Here is a 23,004-nt window from a genome sequence, read left to right on the forward strand (position 1 = left end):
ATGATCAGAACAGAACTCTTCAACGACGCATAGTACATGTTTGGTGATTTCGAATTTCGATTTTGACTTGGACTGGGACCCGGACTCATACCCGGATCCGGTTCGGACCCGGACTCGGACTCGGACTCGGACCCGGACTCGGACCCGGACTCGGACCCGGACTCGGACCCGGACTCGGACCCGGACCCGGACTTGGACCGGGACTCGGACCCGGACTCTGACTCAGAGACCCGGACCTTGACCCGGAAAACCACTATGATACCTAAAATAAATAAACCACTATGATTACCTACCATAAAATGTGGGTATGATGATGCCAAACCCCTCCCGCTCAAACTCCCGTACACCGCACCGCATGCGCCGTTAAGTGGGTTAGGTTAGGTTTGAACTGCGATCCTCACAGAACCGAACAAAAGTGGGTTAGGTTTGGTTAGAACTGCGAGTCTTACAGAAACGAAATGCTACTAGAAAAGTGGGTTTGATTAGGTTCGAACTGCGATCCTCACAGAACCGAACTGCTATCAGAGAAGTGGGTTAGGTTAGGCTAGATAACTACGACCCTTACGGAAACGAAATGCTACTAGAAAGTAGGTACTGGTTTTACCTCCTTTTCTACATAGTGCACCATCTACCATAATCTTTCACCGGGCCCCATAGAAGTCGGTTTTTTTTTCTTAAAAATTATTTTACTATCTGTTGATAGTACACAACAAATTATCATATATTTCGACGAACTGCAAAATACTCTTTTAGCGTGTGTGAACTAATATTTAAATATTTGACGGATAAGTTATAAATTTTAGCAACGGAACAACCCGCCCCATAGCGGGGTTAGTTGTTCCGTTCCGACCTATCTCATAAAAAAAATTCTGGTAAAAAAACTGTTTAACGATGCACAAAATAATATTGCTACTCAGAAACGCAAATAATCATTATTTAATATAGCGCAACCCACATACCTTATTCACACTGTTTTCATAGATCAAATTTGTATTTTATGAAAATCGGCACGTTTAACCCCGCTCTCCCCTACTGAGATTTCATCCGATGGGCAGTTATGTTGAAGAGAGAGAGTTGTCGATTTTTATATAGGTATTTATAGACACTACATTTTTATTGTTTTTTTTTTAATAGCTTTATGCGAGAACGTTCAATGCTCGTTTGGAGCCCGTTGTGCCGCGGGCGAGTGCATATGTCCCAGCGACTGCACCGGCGCGGCGCGCGAGCCGGTCTGCGGGAGCAACATGCAGACCTACTACAACGAGTGTGAACTCCAAAAAGCCGCGTGCCAGCTGTCCCCCGCCAACACTCTTCACGTAATTTTCTATGGAGACTGCAAAGATAGGCTTGCGGTTGTACCACCCATTGCAATGAGTACGTATTACGCATACATTCAAGCATTAAATATCATTCATAATTTTCTTGTCGCATCTTCATTACCTTTCTGTGAGGAATGGGAAAAATATTTTGAACTAAAATTAGCATGATACGATTTTCTAAAAGCTGACGGGTTGGCAAAATATTTACCATAGACCGTCATCAACTCAGTTGTTAGCAGTAATTCCAATAAAGCGACCCATCCTCGATCAATTAACTAACTTTCCGCTTTATCGCTCGACTAACACGCAAATATTTGGATGGGTAGCTACGACCGCGGTGACCACGACCGAGGCGGACGAAGGGTCGACGGATTCCTCGGGTGCGAGCGATCAGTTCGGCACGGCGGATCCGTCGGCTTGCCGCGATATCCGCTGCGACTTCGGAGCCAGCTGCGAGATCGGCGCTGACCAGTACCCGCGCTGCTCCTGCCTCTTTGACTGCCCGCCAGACGACGAATACTTCCCGGTCTGCGCTTCCGACTTCAGACTTTACCCTAGTATGTGCGCGATGCGAAAAGAGGGCTGCCAAAAACAACTCGAGCTAAGGCTGCGACCACTTGATTTATGCAAAGGTTTGTGTGCATGTTTAATTGCAAACTTGAAATTCCTAGAAACTAATTACGTTTCGGTTAAATCTATTCTTAGTTAATTAACAGCCTGTTTAACTAAAGCTTGCTTTACAGGCATGGAGGTCCGGCCTTGCGGTAACAGTAAGGCGATGGTCGAGCGGACCACGGGACTTGAGATAGATTGCGGTAACGGTCCGCACCGACAAGATTGTCCGGCCGGCAGCTACTGCCATATTACCCTAACTGCAGCAAGGTGTTGCCCGAAAAGTAAGCAAACGTTTGTTTAAAACTGTAACATAGAACATTTAAATATCAAAATGGATTCGTAAGGAAGTCCGGATATTTTCTCTTACAGTAAAGTAAAAACCACTTTAGTTCAATCACCTTAAATAGATAATTATGTACGAGTAATATACTCGTTTATGTATCATGCTAATTTAATATAATAAGCACTTTAATTACATAGCTACGAATAAGGAAAAAAAATCAGTAAACATTATACTATATCTTAGCTAGGTATTTTGCAACAAATGTTCACTTTGGACACTATTTTCACACAGAAACTTATATTTATTGCTTTTCTGCATTTATATCTAGTGATTTGTCAGGGAATAAATACTTACGGCACCGGCGATGCGAGTAAATAGGGTACAATCACGCTAGCTGTTACCGCTTTGTACCTTCGCCCCGACTTATACATTCATGTGTTTTATTTGTTGACACCGCAAACACATGCGAGCTATTTGAGTTATTTTCACGACTTTATACAGACGACACGAAGCAGTATGAAGATAAGAAGGGGGGTTGCTCGGAGAGCGGGTTCGGGTGTTGCTCGGACGGCGTGACGGCGGCGGCGGGTCCTAACGAGGAGGGGTGTCCGATAACTGGCTCTAGTTGCGGCTGCAACCGGCTCGGATCGGTGTCAGATCGGTGCGACGAGAGCGGGCAGTGTGCGTGCCGGCCGGGAGTGGGCGGGCTGAAATGCGACCGCTGTGAGCCTGGCTACTGGGGGCTGCCGAGGATCGGCTCAGGACACACGGGATGTATACGTACGTACGCTCCATCAAATTAAATGAAACGGTTTAGACTCGAATCCCTCTCTTGTGGTTTTTCGTTTGCCCTGTACCGGACATTGTTTTGGGCTGCCACAAAAGTCGATAGGTAATGTTTTTGTTTATATCCCTACTTAATATTATAAATTCACACGTACCAGCTCTATCTATTCGTCTGTATATCTGTTACCTTCGCACCCTTAAACTGCTAAACCTATTTAAATTAAACTAGGTAGGTATGGAGATAGTATGAGGTCCGAGAAAGGACATAGGATAGTTTTTATCAATCATCATCATTATTATTTGTATGTCTTTCCATATCTCGGGACCATGGGGTCCCGGACCTTTGGGAGGCGTACGTGGGGCCGATTATTATTAATGCCTAAAATAGGTAATAAAGCGCTACACAATACTACACTTTCTAATAAACTTTTAATTGAAAATTTATTGATTATGTTATGATGGCAATATCTCCATCAAAAGCGAAATCTGCTTGGTATTAGTCCCGGCGCAACTTTTGAGAAATGATTAATCAACGACTTGAGTAACTGTCAAACTAAATAAGTTACAAAATATGAAGAAACTGAATACATAGCAATTTAGTCTGTTTCTTGCAAATATTTTAGATAAACAGTATTTAAATTAAGGCTGCGTTCAGCATTATTATTTTTTCTTGATATAAGTTCAACAGTAGCGAGCTGCTAACGAAATAGATGTAATTGATTTTATGCATAAGAAAAAGTGACCAATCTCGTCAGAGGCCACGTCTGGAATCAAAATAATAAGTGATAAAAAATCATGTCATTTATTCTATCATCATATAACTAACTGAAGTTATTAAATTCTTAAAAGTGATCCGGGACCTAATATACCTACTAGTTAATTATTCTACAATTAATTAAAACGACTGAAGTAGTACGACTCCTTTGCTCAGAAATAGGTCCGTGTTTAGTATAGAGTAAAGGTACAAAATAAAAGGAATAGAAGTAATAACTGTTTTTTTTAAGTTTTCTTACGGCGCCGAAAGCATGAAGTTACTATCTGATAATTTGCACAGCTTTATATAGTGATCAGTTACACGAGTAAACGAAATTCCTATGAATTCTATCCTATGAAGGCAGTATATTACCATTATTATCGTTGCTTTAGCATGTGGCTGCTCCGCTTTCGGATCCGTGCGTGAGGACTGCGAGCAGATGACGGGACGCTGCGTGTGCCGCGCCGGCGTGCAAGGCCAGAAGTGCACCGTCTGCGCCGACCATCGCGCGCGTTTGGGGCCCAACGGCTGTGCTGACCGTGAGTACCTAGTCTTTATTCAACTTTTTCATAATAATCATTGAATTGTTTATTTAAGATTTCGATTTAATTAGAGTCAAGTATGATTTCAATTAGCTAATACTTTGTATTTTCGCGCAGCGGAAAGTGGCGGCATCGCGCAGTCTTGCGCGGAACTGTCGTGCTATTTCGGCGCGGTGTGCACCGAGCGCACGGGCGGCGCGCTCTGCGAGTGCACTGCGGCGCCTTGTCCTGACAGCGATAATAATATGCTGGTAAGGGCTGTAAACACAAAACACTACTCGTTAGTCGTTACGTATTACCTTGTTAGTTAATCTACTCTCGTAAGATGAGGTGTTTTCTTGGTACCTACTTCCTAGTCCTACTTTAGGTACTTACCTTCGATTGGAAAGTAACTTTAGATTTTCTCACGTTGTTATTTGCACTTGGCGACAATTGAGTTTATTTATGTCCCGACGTCATTTGAAGTTAAAAATTCTGGGTTAAGTTGCTTAGTAAATTTCTATGGTCGACTTGCTCTGTGCATATTGTAAATTACCTATAAACTGAAGGTCATAGTTCAGACATTAAGACAGACTCAAAAAAAAAAATCGCAATCCTGTTTGAATTAGGTAGACTAAGCTGAAACTCATGAAGCATTTCGTGTGTAAATTAGATTCATTAAACTTGTTACTTTCCTTACAATGAACATTTTGACATAAATGTTGCGATAGAAACGTATTTGGCTGCTCTCCAGAAAACTCGCATATAATACTGTACTGGGGGCGATCGATGTAATGAGGATGAGAGCATTATAGAAAAAAGATACTTCAATTTGTAAAAAAAATCCTCCTAAAAATCCACAGGTAGTTTGCTAGTAAACAATTTGCGAAAACTTTTAAAAATCTGAAACGTGGGTAACAAACTTGTTCATTTTCCACTTATTATCGGGGTATGTGAAGTGGTTATTTACGAACTTCTAAAGCGCTCGTTAAAGAGCTCACGAAAACGCTGTTAAAACTTCATAACGTAGCGAGCTTGAAGCAAATTTAATACCGAGTCAACCAACAGGTATGCGGCAGCGACGGCAAAACTTATGAATCAGAGTGTCACCTGAAATTGCAAGCGTGTCGCACGCAAGAGGACATTGTAGTACAAGCGTTCGGGCCGTGCAAGCTGTCTGAGGTGGCTGGCACGGCGGGCCCGCCGCGGCCGTCCTCGCCGATACAGTTCACGCAACAAGACGACGGCGCCGCCTCCAAGTCCACCAGGCACCTGCTCAACCCTGACAAGTACAACAAGTACGATTGGCCGAAAAAAGAAACACCCAGCGACTTCGAAGGGAGCCTCATGGGACAAAAGTTTAAGGGTGAGTACGGGAACGCATATGGATGATGTATCTATTGGTCTGTCTCCATTTGACATCGCGCGCTGCAAATAGCAGCGTCGTATTGTACAAATTTACAAGAAAGCAGTAACCACAACGAGGCGTACGATGTCAACAGGAGACCGAGGCCTTGTTGTTGCTATTTTATTTATGTAGGTAATGACTAATGATACTTTTTGTGTGTATCGCTATTTCACGTTACGGTTGCTCTATTCCGTTGCCTTTACAATTTTAATTACGCGTGAGTTGAAGCGACATACAATTAATATTAGAATAAGTAAAATAACTAAGGTTTATTTTTCCGGGTGATTATTATTTTATCGTGAAATAGTCGTGATAAATGAAATAATTTGGCCAAGCCCGAGATAGCTCGAGGCATTTAGTGTTCCGTACGGCTACCATCAGTTTGGCATTGACATAAACGATATCGTGAACGTAATTTACTTCCTATAGGTATATCTCTTTCGCACTAATATGTCAGTACGAGCGAGATGCATAGAAAGTAAATTACGTTCACGGTAGCGTTTATTTCAATGCCAAACTGATGGTAGCCGTACCGCTCGCATCGTTACATTTTACAGAGGTTGTTTACCTGTTTTTAGGATACCGTATTCAACTACACACAAAGAATAATAGTACAAAGTGTCTAAGTGCGAAGGCCGAAGGCCGAGCTTTAGCAAAATGTCATCGCTTTAGCACAGAGCAATAGTACAAGTGTCTAAATGCGAAAGCCGAAGGCCGAGCTCCGCGTAGGGCCGAAGGCCCGAAGCGTCTAGGATATTAGTACTTAAACACAGAACAATAGTATAAGTATCTAAATGCGAAGGCCGAAGCCCGAGCTCCGCGTAGGGCCGAAGGCCCGAAGCGTCCAGGCTGTCAGTTCTGTGTTTAACCACTGACATCTTGCAGGCTTCGGGCCTCCGGCCTTCGCATTTAGACACTTGTATTAATTACCTGTGTTTAGAACTGACCTCCTGGATGCTTCGGGCTTTCGGCCCAATGCGACTTCAGCCTTTGGATCTTGCGACTTGTACTTAAAAATACTTGGAAAAGTTACGGGAGGCGCGCGTCTGTCGGACGCTTCGGATCTTCGAATCGCTCCTTCGGCCTTTGCATTTAGTTAGATTCTTGTACTATTGCTTTGTGTTTGAGTACCGAAGTCGAGCATCTCGCGAATGCTTGATGTATTATAATAATTTAGAGTAAGGCCAAGCGCGCACCACGATTTTTTGTCCTGCGATAATTTTGTCGCAGAAATGCAACGTATGTGTTTATATGTTAGTGCGCGCATATGCGCACTAACATATAAACTGTCACAATCTTGTCTCCGCACAATCCGGCACTGTCCGTTTTTTAGGACGTGCTAAATGGTACTGTGTTACCAATACTGCGATAATTTTGTCGCAGAAATGCAACGTATGTGTTTATATGTTAGTGCGCGCATATGCGACAAAAAAATCGCTGCGATTTTAAAATTGTGATTTGTCACATTTTTCCGCGATTGTTCGCGACGCGATTGTCGCAAAGTGAATTGCAGCATGCGGAGTTGTATGGCCCCGCGCGCACTATGGTAATAAAATCGCACCCCGGCCGGACCTCAGTCGGCATTTCGCTCTCCAAACCCCAACATCTCGGCACCTGCATCTCCAATGGAGTCTCAAAATGAGACGCTATAGATGTTGACCATTTAATTATGGAAATAGACGGGGATCACCTTTGTGTTATAAATGCTCAAAGTCATACAGCAATCGCATATTAAAGACACGTTTCATGACAAGCGACTGGTACGAAATCCATGTTGAGAATGAACAAATCGTCGAGTTTTTCATCGCAGTGCGCGCAGTGAATTTTCTGCGATATATTACAGCGCGATTCTAAAATCGTGTCGCAAAAATTAAAATCGTGGTGCGCGCTTGGCCTATAATACCTTACATGTATACTCCTTCAATTTGAATTTAGAACTAATTACCTTAAATGTATACTCCTTCAATTTGAATTTAGAACTCATTATTTTTTTATGCCATATATATAGACTTTAATATTATTTAGAACTGCTAAAAAACAAGATCGGCTTACTTTAAATATTTCGTCAATTTTACCTTTGTTTCTAAAAACTGTGATATTTAACTGTCATATACTATTAATGTCTTCCAAAATTATTTTCTCGTAACAGGACTGAGGGGCTACCGCGAAAACCGAAATTCGCAATTTGCGGGGATCTTTCTCTTTTACTCCAATGAAGGCGTAATTAGAGTGACAGAGAAAAATGCTCGCAATTTGCGAACTTCTATTTTCGCGGTTATAGCCCTGAATCTTGTTTCTCACCGATCCGTTAAAAAATATACATAAGTACTGAATATAATTAATAGATATTATAATTATACAATTAATACAGACATGTAATGGTACTTAATGAAAAGGAATATTGTGTATATTGTTTCGACGAATCAGATACTCTCAATAAAATCTATACATGAGGCCAAAGCTGTTCATAAATATTAAATGACTTTATTATCTCTATACGCCTTACTAACTCTATGTGTGCTATTGTGGAAAAAAAAACACAACGACAGTCAAGAACGGAATTCTTAATTTGAATTTTTCAGATTTTTGAGATGCCTAGTCCATTGGTTGGAAAGCCCGTTCGAAATTGAAACTTATTTGCAATATAATAAGGTCGTATTTTGTAGATGCCTCTCATACTTATAGTAGGCTATTGAGATAAAATTAAATATCCCACAAAAATAAGCAAGCAGGATTAAACTTTGTGTCAAAGACATAAGTCATAAATTTCAATGCCAAAGTTTTAACTAAGGATGTTTCTCGCTAAATATGAATTGACCAGTGTAAGCATCAGTTAGCTAGCCCTAAGCAACCAAAGGTCAAGCTGCCGTTGAAAAACAAATAAAGATAAAGTTAAGCTGATAATTTTCCCGCCGTCTCCATGCTTCTTTAAGTTGGGTATTGACTGGTCAGCTGCCTGTTAGCTATAGTTTTCGCGAAAATCGCCAGGACAGAGGTGAAAATTTTTGTATGAAAACTTGCAACTTTAAATGCATTTTTTGACGAAACTATTGCAGTCTAAAATGAAGTCAAAATCAGTCCATCGACTCAATTTTTTGCAAGCTTTCTAATGGTACCCCACACGATTCTTACAAATGAAAAAAGTTTCAGCCTACCCCTCTCAACCCCCTAAATTTCCCCCTTTAATAAGAAATAAGCAGTTTTGACTTATTTACAATATGAGTGGTGGTAATTGCTATAACTGTTCCAAATTTTAGGTATCTATGTCAAACGGTCTCTGAGAAAAACGTATTTAACTGATTTGCAAGACCGAAGTGATCCCATAAGTGTTCCGTAAACAAAGTTTTGTACGGAACACTAAAAATATTACCAACACGCCTATCTAAATAATTACTGTGTAATATTTAATTGTCACTTCGAACATTCACCTTAGTAGTTATTTGGTATTAAATTGTGAAAGACTTTCATTCTTTCGAAGTTATTCTTATTTTGTTCATATCGTAATTTTTATTCTCATATTTTCGTGCATATCACAGTCATCGAATACATACCTTAATGAATGTAATTTTGTCGCCGTTCTGATTAATATCAGTAGTTTAATATAATTGCTAAATGCCAACACACAAAGGAAACAATTATTAGAGTACGTGATGTCCTATTTAACACTCAAACATGTGATGTATTATTTAAAGTTAAAGTTATTTTCTCGTTAAAAGCTAGAATTGTGGAATACTTGCCAAAAGTAATTAACGTTGATTAGATTTTATGTGTGTATATCAATCAATCAGGAAATAAATTTCATAGCATGTATTGTGACAAATAAATTGTTAAATTTTTAATTTATAGTATATTTAAAATTAACATACGTACTGTGACAACTGCATCTCAATATATATTTTGTGTTTACATTTTACATTTACATTGTATAGAGATGAAAGCTTTCACCATACCCCAGCGATGTGAAAAATACTATACCTGGTCCTTATAATTTATTCTGCAGTCATTCAAACGCGCGAATGTATCGCGACAGACGCGACACCGACAGTAGGTATTTATTATGTTAAAAATGATACTGCTACTGCAATAAGACTGAAACGTAACTAATTATGCTGCAAAAAAGCGCAGTGAGTAAAGTATGACTCACGTTAGACCGAGCCGTGTCCGGACCGGAGCTTCCAACGCATTGTTTTCTATGGAAAGCATCACGTGATCACCTCTCATGTCACATAGAAAAGTAAGCGCCGGAAGCTCCGGCCCGGACACGGCTCGGTCTAACGTGAGTCATCCTTAAAGCGGCTTAGTATGTGGGGCATTCTTAATTTATAAAATTGAATCGGGACATAATCGCGTACACTTACGTTTATTATTTGGCCTGACGTTTCGAACGTGACATTTAATTACGTCTGTGGTCTCAGGCAGACTGCCATTTGAGTAATAATCGTGTGGTCTTCTTGGAAATTATAATTCATTCACATGAAATTTTCTAGCTTGCTGTACATAATAGATTCGTATTAGGAAAGCCAAGGAGATTCTACAAAGCCTTTCGGCCATGCTTGTTTAATCTGGCTGAATTGATACTGTGGTGAATACCTAATACCCGTACAAAATAGATCTAAACTCCTTAGTTTACAATATTAAAACTTTTAACTGGGAATTGGAATGGTCTAGTGCTGCCAAGTTACAAAACTCGCGTGATAACGAAGACCTCGTTAGGGCACAAGCTTTACTCAACTTCGGACTAAAACTCGACCTGTTACTATTGAGGTTGAAGGTTTTCAAATCCCACGTCTCATTTACGAAAGGTTGCTTTATTGTCCGTTAATATATGACTGAAATGTTACTTATTAGACAGAAAACATATTTGTGAAGCTATAGCAGTTAAATATTATTTGCAATGCAATAGAGTGGAAATTCAATTAGATTTCGAGAAGACAATTATGTTTCAAAAATGTAATCAATCATATATCAGTCATTTGTACTTTTATTGATAGTGCCAATGTTTAATGGCACAAGCTGGGTAGGAAACTAGCTATCCGCAAACTGTTAAATTAAAATAAATACACATACAAGAGTTTAACTTCTTACAACATCAGATCATGTCTAATACGGAGCGGTACGAGTAGTAATAACAATATATTTATTTACTTGAACAGGTATAATAATATGTTAAATGTTCGTGGAAACAAGCTACATATTCTATTTACCCACTCATTATTGGATATCAGAACCAAAAGGCAACATTAAATTGAATGTTAGGTGCACAAACAGCGACCACGGCTACGGTGGGCGCGGTGGGCGCGCTGCTAGGCGACCTGTGCTCTGACGACGGCGACTGTGCCGCGCTGCCCGGCGCTCGCTGCGCCCGGAGCGCGTGCGTGTGCCGCGCCGGCTACCAGCCCGCGCAGCATCGAAAGGGATGTATCGGTGAGTCACGTACCGTTATACAAACAGCGACCACGGCTACGGTGGGCGCGCTGCTGGGCGACCTGTGCTCTGACGACGGCGACTGTGCGCTGCGCCCGGAGCACGTGCGTGTGCCGCGCGGGCTACCAGCCCGCGCAGCATCGAAAGGGATGTATCGGTTAGTCACGTAATACAAACAGCGACCACGGTCATGATGGGCGCGCTGCTTGACGACCAGCGAATTTCCACAGTTAATTCCGTCTGGTCAAGCAGGCCCTATAAGTCGTCAATCACCCTAGTAATTTTTTTTTTAACTTAAGTATAAGTATTTATTTCTCAAAACATACCTACATACAGTTAGTCATACTTACAAACTAAACACACACAAGTTACTAACTAAACATAGTAAATACGTATTACAGAAATGATATTGACCTACATCAATACACTGATTATTTCCAGTTTCTCCCTAGCTATGGTCGTATTTGCACTATTAGCACTAACGTACACTATTCAGGTTCAAGAATTTTCTCATAAAAAGGTACCTATACAAACTTCACTTAGATGAGGGATTGACATTATGTACTTACACTAATTAATAATTTTAAAGGTTTTGACTGCATGCACACACATTGTACCTATAGTACAGTCGCCATCAGATATATCGGAGCGGCCAAGGTGCTCACAAATATCTGAGCACGCCTCTATTGTCAAGGAGTTAGAGTGCGTGTTCAGATATTGTGAACACCTTGGCCGCTCCGATATATCTGATGGCGACTGTACCTATAGTTTCTAAAAGGTTGACAACGCGCATGCAACACTTCTCTCTATTATTTTTTAACACCTAAGTACATAAGGGCAATATCTTAATATAAGGAATAAAGATCTGGAAATTGTGACCAGTGTAAGTACACTAAGTACTTTATCGAATTTCGTCGAAAACCAACTTTGTTCATAATCACCTATTCTGCCAAATTACAGACGTCGAGTCGGAATACTTTTTATTACTCGTACTCAACTTAATATGAACAACAACACAGGTCAATAATTTATAATTATATGTTGTTTAATACTACCGGGATAAATACCATTCAAATATAATGTTGCATTTTAACTTAAAATACTAAATAGCCGAATGTAAATAATTGCGTTATTAGTTTATTACCTTGCAGTATTACCTAAAATAAACTTTTCTCATAAAATGCGTAGTAACACTATAAAATACACACTTCATTAAAAAATACCTTCCTACAAAGGAAGTTGGCAACTACGAAAAACAATGGGAAAATAAAAAAAAAACTTATAGAAGTAACGAGTTTTATTACTTGTTGTTGCTCTGCTGGAAACTATATTATGTTGCTTTTTAAGCGAAACATTTTGTACTTTAAGCGTGCTAGGAATTTTATTGTTTTGAATAAAAATTCCCGTGTACGAAGCCAATTAATTACGTGCGAACTATAATACATAGCTCTCTGACGCGTTCGTTCCATTTTCACATCCGCTCAAGCCTCGCTTGGTCCCGAAATGAACTCGCTCTTAGTAACCGCATGCTCGCTTTAGATCAGCTATGACAAAGTTAAATGAAATGCCGCGACGAGATACAGGGAATTTAACTTTTCATGAATACTTATTACTGTACCTACCTACCTTTATTTTCGAAGCTATTTTCAGAAGACGATTTTTATCCATTGTTGAATTATAAAATTAATTTAGGCAAATTAAGACTATTGTAAAATTAATGTATAATATAAATACCTACTAGTTAAATTCAAGTAAGCTGTCAACTATAGAAATAGTTGTATCGCTCAACGTTCGTGACGTAAATGCTAATAATATGAACGGTAGCCCGGTGATATCTAATCTAAGTTATCGAGGTCGGTAAGATCAATGTTTTATTCCAGAGCAAATGACTCAAGAGACGACGGAGGAATACAGCGCGTGCCTATCAGATCCGTGCTATAACTTAGGTAGCTGCGTCGACCTGCCAGGATCGACTTACGCTTGCGTCTGCACCGGACTTTATACTGGAATGAACTGCGAATATCTTATAAAAGATAGCCTGACACCTTACATAGAAACACCGTTCTTTGATGGCTCTTCTTTCATCCGCCTTAAACCTTTGAAGGCGTATCACAAGCTGAATATCGATATCGAATTTAAGGCTTTCACTGAAAATGGCGTCATATTGTACAATCAGCAGAAATACGATGGAACGGGCGATTTTGTTTCTCTCGCCTTGGTAAATGGATATATAGAGTTCAGGTAAGTTTAGTAAAACGTGATGGATGTTTTATTTGTTTTATTACTAATATTTTACAGATGCAGGAAGTAACTCTGTGTTATTTTATCATCAGGTACAATCTTGGAAACGGAGCATTAGTCCTGACTTCTTTGGAAAAGATTACATTGAATGAGTATCACAAAGTATCTGCAAAAAGATACCATCGAGATGGCATATTATCTGTTGACGATATGGAAGACGTTGTAGGACAATCTAGCGGACATCTAAAGGCTCTGGACTTAGCCGAAGACGCTTACGTGGGCAGCGTACCTTCTAACTACTCCAAGTATGTTTATTGTCTCAGTTATTAGGTACCTACTTAGGTATACTTTGGCTTTGTTCAGCCAAAGGAATTCCTTTATTATCCTTCGATATCTTTCATAAAAACCAATAACGCTGTATTGACATATAACAAATATCTTTGCAGGGTTTTCGATAATATCGGCACACGGAGTGGTTTTATCGGGTGCGTGAAATACTTAAGAATAATACGTCATCAAGTGACAAAGAAATTGGGAAGGCCGGACCCATTAGTGGTGTCTATGGAGAACGTTCGAGAGTGCCAATCTAATCCGTGTATGAGTATGCCGTGTAAGAACGGGGCCACGTGTAGATCTATAGAGGGATCGGCAACGGAATATACTTGTATCTGCCCTATCGAATTTCAAGGAGCCAATTGTGACGAGAGATTAGATCCATGTGAATCGAATCCCTGCGGATATGATGAGGGGCTATTGTGCGACATCGGACCCGACGGCGGCCATGTGTGTCGCTGTTTGTTTGGAGGTGAAATTGGCTCCAACGGAAATACTTGCAATAACGGTATTTTTACAATAATTCTTTACATTTCGATACCTAACCTAAGTGCACCTATTTACATGAAGAAACCCTTTTCACATTTAATAGGTTTGACATTATATAAAGCTTTAAGAATTGTTTATTTATAGATAAACTTTAAGATTAGGGTCGAAATCCTTAAGGATTTCAGCCACTACCCCTCTGTTACGTAAAACACTTTAGACGATTACTTTAGGCATTTTCGTAACATTTTAATATTATTGTAATATGGGGTACCTAGGGATTAAATAAAACAATCGATGATTTGAGCTATTATAACCACTGCAACAAGTTTTCATAGTTACTTGATGTTTATAGTTGTTAGTTTTCTAAAAACTTGTGTATTCAAAGGAATGTTTGCGATTTATGCGAAATGACAAATATCGAGTTAGATCTAGAATAGACTCGCAAGATACTTGCCATGTGGTGAGACATGAATTGATTTCCTTATGGTGAAGGCACACTGGACTGTTCGCCGACTGAATAAAAAGTCGGTTGCCTTTAATTTCAGACTTTCATTCGGCGACCGCAGAAGGTGAACGACCCAATGTGATTGCATCCTAATTAATGTAAATAACTTCTAAATACGTGTTTACTTGAGTCAATGTTGCATGGTATAAGTTCATCGTCCGATTGACGTTGACCTGACATAATCACGTATTAACAATTAATATTATTTATATATGTCGCAGTCAAAAGTGTGAACTGGTCAAAAGAACTTTTAACCGACAAAAACAGGCAAAACTGCTTTTGACTGAGCATGTTGGTCAGGTAAAACTACTTTTGACCAACATGCTCAGTCAAAAGCAGTTTTGCCTATTTTTGTCGGTTAAAAGTTCTTTTGACCAGTTCACACTTTTGACTGCAACATATACACAGTAAAATAAGGCTTTACTACCAAACCTAATTATTTACAGATGTAAACATTATACAAGAGTCGTGGATTCCCCAGTTCAATGGGACGAGCTACATCGAATTATTGCCACTCGAAGGGCTGGGGAAAGCGTTCCGCATTGAAATCTGGTTTTTAACGAACAGACTCTCAGGGATGCTCCTTTACACCGGCCAGTCTAATATAGCCAAGGGGGATTTCATAACAATTAACTTGGTTAATGGATACCTCCAATTTAGGTACAATCTGGGGAGTGGCGTTGCCAATATCACGTAAGTAAACTTTCAATTTGGAATCAGAGACTCGATAATAAATTGGCTCTCATGAAAATTAATTAAGAGAACAAAACTTAACGAATGTAACTTATTTAATTAACTCGATGTGTTCTTTGACTTTCGTTTTGATTACAATACTTACCTACAGAGTTTTAAATTGAATTTGTTCGATTTAGGTCTCCAGTACCGATAGAGAAGGGTCGTTGGCACCGCGCTCGGGTGACCCGCGCCGGTCGCCACGGTAGCCTGCAGTTAGACCACCACCCCACACAACGGGGGTCATCTATGCCGCCACTTACTCATTTGGAATTAACACTACCACTCTTTATTGGGTCTTTACCGTAAGTACACAAATACATTTTATACACCTCTTACAGTTAAATTCACTAAAACCTGCCGCGACTATGTTAAGTGAGTGATGTGAATGAGAATTGTTGAGATTTACACTTTCATTCATTCATTTCATCTATTCAGGCTTGGCAGAATCGCCCCGTTACTTTTATTTACTTCTTTTTTGCACTTTCAGTGCTTACATCCGTCCACATAAAATGTCAGGCGTGATCAGCAGTTTTATTGGCGCGGTGCAAAAAGTATTTGTCAATGGCAACCAGCTCCCTTTGTACAATGGGGACACGGCGAAATGCGCTATAGTACAAGAAGAGGATAAGCTGCCTTGTGCTACTAGCGGGGTTACTAAGTACGTCGGATCGCCCTGTGGAATCGGTAAGTTTCTTATTTAAGATGTTTGATATACCTTAACAAAATTATGACGAGTACCTATGTAATTTATAATTCAGTGCAATTACCTAAATTGGTGCTGGAAAGCAATTATACTATATTACCTAATAGGTTCTATGTATATTTGATTCTGTTTGAGCACAATATCAAAACAAAGGTAGATTTGTCGAGTTTACGATGGTGTTAGCATTAAATTTTTGTGCTAATTATTAATAATTCAACTTTAAGTACTTACTTTCATTTGATCGACTTTTTGTTAAGCTTTTTATGTTTAACAAATACTCAATCAAATGAAAGTAATTTCTACTACCGACTACTTAATGATACTGATAAAGATAGAAAACGTCGCCGAATTAAAATAGAAGGCGCAGTCGGTTTATGAATAATAGGTAATATAGAATGATATATATCATCAGGTATAACTCCGTGCAAGAATAATGGATCTTGTATACCACTTCTGAACGAATATAAGTGCATTTGCCCCGACGGCTTCCAAGGCAGAAACTGTGAAATTCAACTCAACGTCGAAATGTTGAAGGACGGAGCGCCGGTCCAGTTCGACGGTAATAATTACTACTCGTACAGAAGTCGAGGAAGCCGCAGGTAATTAAAAAGCCCTCTACCGCCTTTGACTTACCCTTTTAATTTAACACTTGAAACTCACGTGGCTTGGCCCCTTTTTTATATCAAATTTACTAATGCATAATACAATAAATTGGACATAAACTTTACGTGGCATAAATTCGAACTTTAAGATACGTCAAATATTACGGCTAGATACGATATAGATTAGATAATATGTCAATGTCAAAAGTGGCGTGGGTTTGAAGACACGTCACTTGTGACACTGACATATCGTATCTAGCCGTAATATTTGACGTATCTTAAAGCTCGAATAGGACCGTATGACTATGTCATTGTGTTTACTTTCACGGGTCAATTTTGGTGATGCCATTTATTGCACTATGTCATAATATAGATAAGTGCAGATATCTCTTGTATATGGCTAATACTCCTCTAAGATGGCTATAAAAGTTTAGTTATAATACAACTCTTAAAAACTGAAAGTAAATATTTAAGTACCTAGTCGTACCTTATGATCACTTTAGTCTTTGTGCGACAACGGTTGAAAAGTTGCCGAGAAAAAATTTATAAATTGTTGCGCTAAAACCAGATTGATGTGGATTAAATATCTATTTTTAACTGACCTAAAAAAGAAAACATTATCAATTCATCATATTTTATTGTTCGTCTATGACGCTGTTGCTCCGCCAATCATTAACTGATTTTGATGATTCTTTTTTTGCTTATCTTTCATAAAAAGGCTGAGAGATGTTTGTACACAATTAATTAAAATGAAAACTATGATATCAAAAAATCTTCCCTCGTAAGTGACTATTGTCGTTTAACTTTCAGTCTTTACTAATAAAACTAACATGTTTCCATTATTTATTTTATAGCTTTCGTACTAACAGTGACGGTGAAGGATTGTATGATGTAAGATAACATTCAATGGACATCAAAACCATTAATATTATTTCTTAGTCATAATTACGTCACGGCAGTGATTTTTCAATAGGTAACATTCTTTCAATTTGTCCATAGTCAGTATTTAGATAAGTAATAAAAGCTTTGCTTTTTATGTATAATGTGTAAATTCTGTTGCTGTGAGTTTTTAATAACATTTTTAAATGTCAGGCGTGTTATAAGATTCATTTTCTTCATTATTATTTATATTATGCTAATTAGTGGATGTTAAAAAATGTCCATTGTTCAGCTTAGTATTTTTGTATTTATTTCGTGAACTCACTTTGCAAGTTAGCAATGGCGACAAAGCTTCTGTCTGAGAGTTAGCGCATTTGCATAAAGGCGTCGCAACTTACAGTCACTGTTTAGTAGTAAATAATGCTTGTAGCTCTAAGTAAATATTACAAACAAATATGCGCTCTATTTAATGGTGCTTCTTTAGGTAGTACTTTATAGAGTGAAGATGACTCGTCTAATGGTCATTTAAATATTCTAGGAGACGCGGCGATCGAGGTTTTAGATACGAAATAAAATTTCGTACATACAACGACTCCGGCCTTTTAATGTGGAGGAGAAAAATTGGTATACGAGCGCGAGATTTCATTGGCTTGGGCATAAACAACGGCAAATTACAATTAATTTACACGGACACTGACGTCAAGGAGATGAATTCTGTCACACACGAGGAATGGTTCCAGTACATAGAATCTAAGAATCGAGTAGACGATGACATGTGGCACACGGCAACGGTACGCAGAAGAAAAAGGCTAGCTATGCTACAACTGGACGACACGGCTCCCATAAGGGGGTACTCGCAATCCTTGCTTGTGCCCTCGAAATCAAACCCCAAACTATGGATTGGTTAGTACTAAATTCAGTTCATCGTTTTCTTTTAACTATGCCTTTCATTCCCACTGTTACGTAAATAAACCTCTTTACGACCGCATCAAAGTAACTTTACGCCTCCTCACGAATTTATTTGAGTTCCAAATGGGCAGTAAGCCACATGAACGGAGTTTTCGTGTCTCTCGTGAGCCACGACCTGTGACTTCGTTTTAAAATTCCCTGAAGGCAAAGAGTGTATTTAATTTTATTTCAACAGGGGGATCCCCATCACTGCCCTTGGGGTTGCCGGCTGCTCTGTACACAGGGTTTCGTGGTTGTGTAGCTAGTGTGAAGGCAAATGGCCGACGAATCGACATCGCTACGCCAATACGGCCGACGACGACGATACGACATTGCGATTGATATAATACACGATACGAAATCGAATAATGAGTTGCCAAACTCTATTTTGCTAAAATTACGAAGCGTAATGGAAAACACTGTGAGATAACAAGTATTATTTTTTAGATTTTGTGTCGACTAGCAGTTTATTGTACCTGTCATAAATAATGTAGTTTCTGATACAGATCTCTTCGGCTGCGTATCAATATCTTTTTTCGCAGTTGTTTTTGTAGAGTGCCTGTTGAAGAGTATCAAGGGATAAGTGTAATCATATCTCTGTTTAGAGATAAAAGAGTATTCATATCTGTAACCAAAATAATATGTTGCCATAATACGTTACATTTAGCATTATATTTAAAATAAGATTTAAATCAATTTTTACTTCGTCAAATCGGTGCTCGAAAACACATCAGAGGTATATTGGAAAAAATATATAGGTATATAGAATGTGAGAAAGTACCTACTGAATTATACTTAATATTTTGTTGTTATTAGGTACTTAGAGAAATACCTACTAAAATAGTTTTTAGATTAGTTAGTAATAATAGGTTTCTTTATTGAATACGGGCTGAAAATATGTAACACGATAATTATTAGATTTGAAATTTGTAAATGTTTATCCAGAGTAGGTAAATTATACGGGCTTTACAATAACATTCCATTCAATTACTATTGATAATAATTGTTTCATGTACGAATTTAGTATTTTTACCCAGTTTGTAAAATTCATGATGAGTTAGTTGTGTTAAATACTGATTCATCTTAGTCTATATAAAAGGCTGTTCCTTATTATTTATCGAAGTTATATTTTTCCACGAGAGACACGCTTAATGTAAAATCTACCAACGAAAAAACAATGTATTTTTAAACACATTTTAGGGGTCCCACCGCACTTTGAAAATTTGGACTCTCCGTACAAGATTGAATTTGTTTAGAATTTTCATTGTGGAACGACGATTCAAAGTGTAGGTATACGATTCCAATATACCCTCTTATTTGGATCCTCCATACCTCCATGTATTTAAAAATTCTGAGAAAAAAAAATACATTCTTTTATTTAGTAATAAATTTTTGTATACAGCGTGTGCCCCGTAGAAAAATATAACTTCGACGAAATAAGAATAATGAATATAATGATTATTTAATAAATGTTTTGTTTTTTCTTCGCAAAATATTGATATAAATGCTGTTGTATCTTGAAGTCCATGCAATAATATTATTGACAAATTAGTAATGCTTATTTATTAGCAACGTGTTAACAAATGAAATCAAATAGGTATAATATGGACAAATGTAACTTTCCATGCAATTCCAATTCCAGATGTTTGTTGACTGAATCCCTACTAAGACTATGGTCACATATTATTATAAGTACTCTTACGAATATTTGACTAAAATCGCAAAGTTTTGCTTTTACAAAAAATATTCAATACTCTTTTACTTTTTTAATCGGTTGTCCTTGTAGAATTAATTATATTTCCACTGCGATATACAAACGTTGCCTGTATTAGATAAATAACATTCCATTAATCTGATTAAGTTAAAGTGAGTTAATTATGAACAGTGCCATAGTTTGTACAGTTTAGCAATTACCCATTACAATAGTTATACATAATCCTACGAATAGATTAGTTTGATTTGTTTTACTTGGTATGTCTGCTACTATGGTGGACTAAAACGGAGGCTCTCGAGAAGTACTGCAACATAAATATGGATCTGTTTTTGGCGTAACCCTCATATATTCAAAATCATATTGAACATTTCAAGTAGGTTATATCGAATTTTATTTTTAAAAATGGGGAATTTTAATAAAAGAAAATTTTATTCAGCGTGTATTTGCATTGGTTAGATATGGGTGCCCTTCTTGCTGCCAGAAGTTAAAATTTGCTGCTATTTAAATTAAAAATTGTTTTATAAAAAATATAGCGCAATAATTTTACATACTTATGAGGGACATTTTGTAATATAGATGTATATACGTAGATTAGATTTTTTTACAAGCCGCTTATAATATTTTTAATGTAATGTTACTATCGTATTGAATAATTCATTGACGATAACAGATGTTTAATATATAACCCGGTGGTACTCGCCAGGTACAGTCAGCAGCAGAAGTTGCTAAGCGGGCGAGGTATTCAAAATTATCTTAACGCGCTCTTATTCTCTTAACAACAAAGTCGCGTCAAGATCATTTTGAACACCTGGCCCGCTTAGCAACTTCTGCTGCTGACTGTATTTTTAAACACACCACTGCACAGTTGCTGCGGGGTAAAAAAAATACCTGGGATTGTTCTATGGAAATGATTAAAAACGGGATACTCAAAATTTTCTTTTTCCGAGGAAATAGTGACTAAAGTGTCCATAAATGTTCATGTCAATGAATGTAGTGTTAAATAATTGATGATTTTTAAAGATGTTTTGTCATTTTCATGCGAAACTAAATTTACCTTATGAGTAAAACTGTCAAAATTATTTTGTATTAAGTACCTAATAATTATGTAGTTGGAATACTTATATAGTATTATAAATACTAAAATTAACTAAAATAAAAGGATGACAATATTATAAATATTTATCAACATGAATTGTAGGATTACTTTTTTCATGTTAGACATGCTTCGTGATCGACGAAACATATCCCATTTTAGGTGATTACCGTTTAAGAGAACCCTTCCCCCAGTCAAAATAAAATCTTTTTTTAAACGATTGGGAAATATTATCTTGCTAATTTTCAAAGCCCATCGCCGTTTGATTAACGACCGTAGTACCGAAACTCATGTCAGAATAGTCAGCATAAAAAAACTATATATGTTATTTACGTCATAGTATGTTTAATTAATGCCGTCGAATTTTATGAGTCTAAAATCTTAGCTGAAGTCAGCCCCATTAAAAAATATACATAAACTTATCAACTACCATTAAGTATACCTAATTGGGCTCGAAATGAGGAAATTGACGTAGGAAACTGTCCAAGGATTGATGTTTCTGTACAGCTGAGAGGCTGAGAGTAGGCATTTTAAATATATTATTTATGGTCAAAAATAACACTATTGGTGGCAAATAACATCAATCACCTTTATACAACTTCACGCAAAACACCATTAACATGAACGATGGTGAATAAAAAACCTGACTTTTTAAAATGTGGAAAAGTGAATGGACTTCGTTAGTACTATTTATAAAAAAATAAACAACGATTCAGACCGTCGAGTAGCTTTTATCTGATAAATTTCCTAACAAAATTTTTATTCATTGCTTTGATCACCATAATTACAAGTATCTGAGCGTTTTCCAATAAAATATTGAAAACCTGATCCTTACAAATCTAGAATTTCTTGGGCCCATTCCACTCAGAATCGTCAGCATTTAAAAATAGATGTGCTTAAATGTCCGTTCCATTACGTCATGTTTTAGTGTGAATTTTTTCACTTGTATATGCGTGACGTAGTGGAAACTGTTATTATTATTTTGAAAATCGTGTCTAAATGTTTCCAATTAGTTGGACAAATACCTACTGTAAAATTAACGATTCATAAAAAATACCCGGGAAAACAAAACAGTTGTCAGGTTTTTCTCTGAAGTTCATTAATTAACCTTTATAATAGAAGAGGATTTGTTACTGGAATTGCCTTTAGATGGTTTAGTATTATTTCAAATGATTGTCGTTGGTTCTGGCATCCTGTAATTAAGAGCAACTGTTTCGAACGGCATTGCATGACCCTCTTGTTAAATGAATTTGAATGGGGCGAAGGGTTACAGCAATAAACCTACCTGTATAATATTCTGCCACTGATTCATTAAGTACATATCTTCCAGTCCAAATTGTTACGCAATGTGTGTTTGATGTAACTAAATATCTTAGTTAAATTAATAAATCATGAATGAAAAAATAAATGAGACTGCAATCCGTACTTTGTTTCATTTTATTTTTTGTAGCAGTCCCTAAAGGATTTGTTGTAGATACCTATAGAATTGTTGTGTGATTTAAAAAACAGTATTGGAATTATAGTTATTATTCAATAGTCATAAATTCTTAATCCAATTCTAAGGTAGCTACGACATCAGAGACAGACAGATGTACACGATCAGTAAATTACTTATTATGGAAAGTGCTTATAACCGAAATCGGAATTTTGAC

The 23,004-nt window shown here is 37.8% G+C and overlaps 1 protein-coding gene across 5 annotated transcripts in view; it reads left to right on the forward strand.

Moving 5' to 3' along the window:
• Window positions 1-22,777, forward strand: part of LOC134680160 (agrin-like) — a 112,470-nt gene extending 89,693 nt beyond the window's left edge. For 2 of the 5 annotated variants that reach the window (XM_063539227.1, XM_063539225.1), the window contains 17 exons: window positions 1,135-1,374; window positions 1,646-1,951; window positions 2,063-2,215; window positions 2,719-2,997; window positions 4,150-4,296; window positions 4,417-4,550; window positions 5,347-5,644; window positions 10,943-11,110; window positions 12,991-13,351; window positions 13,444-13,656; window positions 13,798-14,192; window positions 15,125-15,371; window positions 15,551-15,715; window positions 15,901-16,097; window positions 16,529-16,715; window positions 18,136-18,500; window positions 18,742-22,777. In XM_063539227.1, the coding sequence (XP_063395297.1) occupies window positions 1,135-1,374; window positions 1,646-1,951; window positions 2,063-2,215; window positions 2,719-2,997; window positions 4,150-4,296; window positions 4,417-4,550; window positions 5,347-5,644; window positions 10,943-11,110; window positions 12,991-13,351; window positions 13,444-13,656; window positions 13,798-14,192; window positions 15,125-15,371; window positions 15,551-15,715; window positions 15,901-16,097; window positions 16,529-16,715; window positions 18,136-18,500; window positions 18,742-18,887 (4,001 nt within the window). In that variant the 3' untranslated portion in view covers window positions 18,888-22,777. Of the gene's footprint in view, window positions 1-1,134; window positions 1,375-1,645; window positions 1,952-2,062; window positions 2,216-2,718; window positions 2,998-4,149; window positions 4,297-4,416; window positions 4,551-5,346; window positions 5,645-10,942; window positions 11,111-12,990; window positions 13,352-13,443; window positions 13,657-13,797; window positions 14,193-15,124; window positions 15,372-15,550; window positions 15,716-15,900; window positions 16,098-16,528; window positions 16,716-17,572; window positions 17,692-18,135; window positions 18,501-18,741 lie in introns of those variants that run through there. The other 3 variants (XR_010100432.1, XM_063539226.1, XM_063539228.1) reach the window with 3 other exon arrangements.
• Window positions 22,778-23,004: the final 227 nt, after the last annotated feature.

Source organism: Cydia fagiglandana, chromosome 3 (assembly GCF_963556715.1).
Source record: "Cydia fagiglandana chromosome 3, ilCydFagi1.1, whole genome shotgun sequence".
Taxonomy (NCBI): Eukaryota; Metazoa; Arthropoda; class Insecta; order Lepidoptera; family Tortricidae; genus Cydia; species Cydia fagiglandana.